We start from the raw sequence: 6500 nt of genomic DNA, 5'->3' as shown, positions 1-6500 counted from the left end.
TCACTAATCATGAGTGGTTGCACCGAGGAAACTCATTTGGTGAAGCCCTGGTCAATGAGGTTTTAATATGTCAAAATGCATCTTTTTTAGTTGACCGTAAGTATGAACGGTCAAACAATGTCCAAAACGGACGAAAATTTTACGGGATTCCTAAATATATATTCTAATGACATTTGCTGGTGTCGATCGACCATATTTCGAATTGGAGTTGTTGATCGCGGAAGTGTCAACTAATGCATCATAACCTTTATATTAGGTTTAGAATAAAACTATTGTATTATAAAGCAACTATATGAAGGAAACTCATTGGGATCAATCGATACCAGCTGATGTGATCGGTGTATATATCTAGTGACCCTGTAAAAATTTCATCCAATTCGGACCTTGTTTGACCGTCGTAATTTCCGGTAAACTAAAAACACAACTAATATGTCATAAGAGAAGACATATTACCAAGATGTGAACACTGAAAGCCGTTTGCATATCTGAAATCATCAAATTTTTATCACCGATCGTGCGTGGTCCCACCAAGGAAACCCATTTCGCAAAGCATCGGTCAGTGGGGGTTTTAATATGTCAAAACGCATCTTTTTTGGTTGACTGTAGGTACGGACGGCCAAACCATGTCCGAAATAAACGAAATTTTTACGGGATCCTTAAATATATATACCGATCACATCTGCTTGTGTCGATCGACCATATTTCGAACTAAAGTTGTCGATCGTTGAAGTATCCACTAATGTATCATAACCTTTATATTAGGTTTAGAATAAAACTATCACATTATGAAACGAATATATGAAGGAAACTTCTCAGGATCGATCAACACCAGCCGATGTGATCGTTATATATATTTAGTGATCCTGTAAAAATTTAATCAAATTCGGACCTCGTTTGACCTCGGAATTTTCGGTAAACCAAAAACACTACTAATATGTCCTAAGTGATGACCCATTACCAAGATGCGAATGCTGAAAGCTGTTTACATATTTGAAATCACCTAATTTTTGTCATCGATCTTGCGTAGTCACTACGAGGAAACTCATTTGGCAAAACCTCAGTCAATGATGTTTTATTATGTCAAAACGGTACAGACGGTCAAACCATGTCCAAAACAGACGAAATTTTTACAGGATCCGTAAATATATATACCGATCATATCTACTGGTGTCGATCGACAATATTTCGAAACTAGAATTTATTTGTGACTTTTTTTAGAATATTTTCTAATAATTCTTTTATTGTTCTAAACCTTTAAATAAGAGTATTATGTTTTTTTTTCTAATACAAACCCACAAGGCTTACCCCGTAAAAGCTCGGAAGGCCCGGCCCTAAAAAATCTGCAAGATCCGCTTTAGATGGGCGGATTTGAATCTTCATATTTATAAAAATACTCGACTGGGTCCGACTCATTACTTATTTAAATATACTAAAACCCGGCCTATACCCGCCACTCATGGGCCGGACCTGGCCCGGGCCCGTTGACGAGCCCTTGCCTATATCTATCTATAAGGTGTGATGGATTCAAATTATTGATTAAATCTACCAAAAACGTTGACAATGGAATCTAATATTTCAAAAATAAACAACCGTTAAAATATACCTCCGTGTTGGAAATTTGAGGTCGACTTCATGGCTAATTGGCTATAAATAGCAACTCGATCTTTCATCAGAACTACTCATATCATTCTCTTTCATTCTGTATCGTAAGGAAAAAAAGTTCTCATTCCTTTCCTTCAGTCCTTCAAAAAGCTAAGAAAGCACACGTACAGGTCTCTTCCTACGTACGTATTTTCCCTCTCTCAAATGGCACCTCCAATGACCACCGTTGCTGACGAAGCCGAAGTAGCAAGCATCAAGACACTTACCAACGCCGGTGCTGAACTCAACTCCGTGCCATTTGAGTACACCTACATCAAGAACCCCAAGGATCAAGCTAATGCCAGTGACCCAGAGCACTCTATTCCCACCATCGATTACGCCCATCTCACCTCCGGCTCCCCCGAACTCCGGTCCAAGGCCATTGAAAAGCTTGGCAAAGCTTGTGAGGAATGGGGCTTCTTTCAGGTATACATACGTATATTTTGGACGATACTTTTTGCGCTACGTACTAAAGCAAGTAATTAGGTTATAAATAATTAAATATTGCAATACGAAGGGACGTAGCTGATAGTGTATTATTTTTATTTAGGTTATCAACCATGGTGTACCTGAGAACCTGATGAAATCAATGATCGAGGCGTGCCAAAAGTTTTTTCAGCTTCCTGAGGAAGAGAAGAAGGAGTTCCAATCAAGGAAGCTGCTGGAACCAATCAAGTGCGGGACAACCTATAACTTTGCGATAGAGAAAGTTCGTCTGTGGAGGGATTACCTCAAGGTCATAGCACATCCCGACTTCCACTCCCTCCAGAAACCAGCTGAGTACAGCGACATTTCAATGAAGTTCAGCAAACAAACTCGACAAGTTGCTACCGAATTGTTGAGCGGAATCTCAGAGAGCTTAGGGTTGGAGGCTGAGTACATAGCCAAGGCGATGAACTGGGACCGCGGCCTACAAATCCTCGCTGCTAACTATTATCCGGCCTGTCCACAACCCGACCAAGCAATCGGAATCCCCCCTCACACCGATCACGGACTCGTGACTCTCCTTATTCAGAACGAAATGGGTGGCCTTGAAGTCCAGCATAACGGCAAGTGGGTGCTCGTTGATTGTGCTCCGGGTTCTTTTGTCGTTAACATTGGTGACCAAATGCAGATCTTGACTAATGATAAGTACAAGAGCGTATGGCATCGGGCTGTTGTGAACAACAGAGCTACAAGGATCTCCATAGCTGTACCACATGGACCTGCACTTGACACTGCTGCTCTGCCTATCCCGGAGTTGTTGGGTGGCGAAGCACCAAAATTCATCGGAATGTCCTATGAAGAGTTCATGGAACTTCAGGCTAGCCCAGCGTCTTGGATCAGGCCTTGCTTAGATCACCTGCGAGTCAAGGCCGAGTGAACCAACTCAAAAGCTTGCCCTTAATTTCCATCCAACTACGTATGTATACGTCAGCTCCATCGCTGAGGTAGAAACAGCATGCGCAGAGTGTTGTATCATTTTATTTCTCGATTCCCTTTGTGGAAGGGGATTAATTCTGTCTTTTTATCAAGTATTATACCATTAATTTATACGCGAGATTTCTATAAAATTATTGAATACTAAATTATATATGTATCACGACGACACGACAGATGTAACATGAATATATATTCGATTTAATTATACTCTTGTACTGTATACCTTCATAATTTACTGCGTTATGCCGTTTCATGCATGACGTACTCTTTACGCACGATCATTTTTCTTATATTTGGTTAAAATGAATACTCCAACGTACTTCTTTCTCAAAAAAAAAAAAACAAATACTCCAACGCAGTTAACAATAACAGAAGAGTGACAAGACACTATACAAGATAAAATTGAAATAAATATCACTCAATCTAAAAACGGAATTACCACATTTTCGATAAAAAAATATTAGGAGTGGACATGGGTCAATACGGTTTGGTTTGGTTTGTTTTTTTATTTTATAGACTATGACCCACAACCAAACTCAACCACACGGTTCGGTTTTTTTTTCTTCGGTTTTACCCGTATGTAAAATACGTAATATTATATATTAATTTTAAAGTACAAAATTTAATATAAAGATGAAAAACTAATGGTCTAATGATTATTCCATACCTAATTGACTCTAACATCTCCACAGTGCATATTTAGCTCATGAACAAAAAAATCTACTGCATTAAAATCAGAGAGGAACAACAATGTTCGCACTCCCTGTGAGTTTAGGTAATTGAACATCGTTAAGTCCATCATGTAGGTCACATGGTCTGTCCAAATCTTTTTTCACGTCTCATGTGAGCCGTTATTGATACTTATTCACTGAAGATATGAAACATTAATAAAATCATTGATTAGAGAATTCAATTTTTCGAGTCACGGTACAAAAAAAAGAGACGAGAAATGGAGATCGAAGGAGAAGGGAGAAGAGAAGAGGAGGAGGGATGAGTTATATGGACTGGTTTTGCGGAATGAAGTGAACTTTTACTATAACGCTAAACTAAGGAGTGATGATTTAGAAAAAGAGAGTTATAATTTTTTTTTGTCTAAGAGATGAGAGAGACTGCAAAATTGATTAGATCAATTAGGTTTATACTCACTTTAGTTTTATTTTTTTAAATAATAAAATTAAAAATATACCAAAACGATGACATTAACCGTTGACTTCGGGTTATTTGGGTCGGTTCAGTTTCGTTCGGTTTATGAGGGCTAAACTCAAAACTCAACCCAAACATAATTTGTTCGGTTCGATTTTTTTTTCCAGATTCAGTTTGGGTTCAAATATGGTTGTTTTTTTTCCAGTTATGTCCAACTCTAGAAATACTACCTTAGTCTGATGGTCTCGGTTTAGATTGTATGTTCACGACGCAGTCCTTAATTCAGTCAAATGAATGCCATGCAATTGGGATCTTATGGACTTGCTTTGTTCTTCATGCAATAGAAAGTACTTGGAGTCTGTAGTTGAGATTAAGGTGGATTCTTCCTCAGGTAGTTTAAACTCTATAGTGATAGATATGAAAATGCAGTTGTACGTGAACCAGATGAAAATGCCAATTATAAATTTTACGTAATTAATTAAACTATACACAGAGGGAAAAATTATTATATGTAACCGGTACATAGTCTACGTTGCGTATTCTTTTAATATTATTGGTCCATTTTTTACTGTGTTCGTTTCTAATTGATTACTCATATTTAAATAATATTTTTCATATTTCATCGTGTGCATGTTGATTATACTATGAAGTAATATAATTAACTGAGTACACCACATAACAGTGCCACGTGATGCTCCAGTACACAGAATAATTACTCATATGGAGGTGAAGCACATGAATATACTAGAAAAATGACTGTTGATCTCAAAATGGTAGGCTTCAAATGGCTCAATTTTAGGTGTCAAGTATTAAATCTTAGTTATTGAATCCAACACCTACTGTGAAAATGATATGCAAGGAAAACAAAAATTCTCGTGCAATAATAATTTATGAGACACATTTGTCGCATGTCTAGCATATACTATCAGTGCAGGTCCTTTGCCAGCTGAGAGCTGAGGCGACTGCAATATAACAATACAGGCCATTGACAAATGTTAACAGCTAGATGACCATCTATTATTAATTATTAAATAAATAAAATAGTCGCACTCCCCAAGTGTGCACTTGCCACAGTTGTCAGTAAATATATGCATGGGATAATCTTGATAACAACCTAGTCCCTTTTGTTTTCTTTCATGCATAGGGGTGAATCGATGTAGTTTAATATAGTATATTATGAAAGTATACTATACACTAGAACTAATTTTCAGCAACCGAGAAGGGTCAAACGAGTGAAATGACCCTCTCGCTCCAATGTAGCTACCCCAGTTCCTCCCCTCTTCAAAAGCTTTTATGCAGCAAAGTACTGACGATTTCAATCAATTAATAAATCAACTCTACACTCTACAGGTTGTATATTGCAACGACAATTCGGAATATCTAGTAGCTTTCACATAGGATAATTGACTAATTCAGACCACATTGCCGGTGCGATTGTACGTGGTGTGATTTACTCATTCTCTTCAATTAGTAAAAACTAAAAACTAAAACTTCTGCTGGTTGCAATTAACTAATTAACAAGGGTAGGACAACCTAGCTGGCTTGCATACCATCCTAGCTCTTACTTGGTCTTATTTTTTGGATCCCTCATTCGCATCTTGCTTCTTCCATCTTCCGTCTTCCATCTTCCTTCTCTCATGCAGGGAGGAGTTGACATGCACAATTTAGGTTAAAATTAATCAACAGGGAAACCCTAGCTCACACACCATCTCTCTTTACTTGGTCTTCCTCTTTATTTATCTCTCTCATATCTTCTATCTCACTCCTTCAGTCCTCCACTGAGACTTGATCCAGTCAAACGAGCTGCAGTTTCATTTCCTAACAACCGAAACGTGCATAAAATTCATCCGCTGGTTTTTTTAATAACTTACAAATGGTAATATATATATATATATATGATTGATACCACCTACTTCATTGGAAAACGATGCATCTACATTTATATTAGTAGTGTACGTGAGAGCATCAGTGACGTCATTTTGGGGTATTAACAGACATTTATTTTAAGTCGATCATAAAGTGATATCGGAGTTTTTACCTGAGTTCTGCACTTTCAACAGATTTTGATGTAGAAGGAGAGCTGGAGAGGTCAGTGAAGATTGAGTCCTAATGACATGCAACAAAACATTGTACATGCATGTATGTGTAATTATCTTGTACGTTAAATTGTAATTGTTTAGCACCAACATTGTGCTTGAATGTCCACCAGCCTACAACCAATTGCTCTTCCAAATTCCACCTAACTGTATGTGTCTAATACGTACTTTAATATTAATATATAGACACAAGGAAGA

The 6500-nt window shown here is 37.6% G+C and overlaps 1 protein-coding gene across 1 annotated transcript; it reads left to right on the top strand.

The window, feature by feature from the left end:
* Positions 1-1774: 1774 nt before the first annotated feature.
* Positions 1775-3221, top strand: LOC126793710 (2-oxoglutarate-dependent dioxygenase 19-like). The gene is made up of 2 exons (XM_050520309.1): positions 1775-2067; positions 2192-3221. The coding sequence occupies exons 1-2, from the start codon at positions 1807-1809 to the stop codon at positions 3002-3004; spliced, it is 1074 nt and encodes a 357-aa protein (XP_050376266.1). The 5' UTR covers positions 1775-1806; the 3' UTR covers positions 3005-3221.
* Positions 3222-6500: the final 3279 nt, after the last annotated feature.

Source organism: Argentina anserina, chromosome 5 (genome assembly GCF_933775445.1).
Source record: "Argentina anserina chromosome 5, drPotAnse1.1, whole genome shotgun sequence".
Lineage (NCBI taxonomy): Eukaryota > Viridiplantae > Streptophyta > Magnoliopsida > Rosales > Rosaceae > Argentina > Argentina anserina.
Note: the sequence above shows the minus strand (reverse complement) of the source record. Positions and strands in the feature narration are given on the sequence as shown.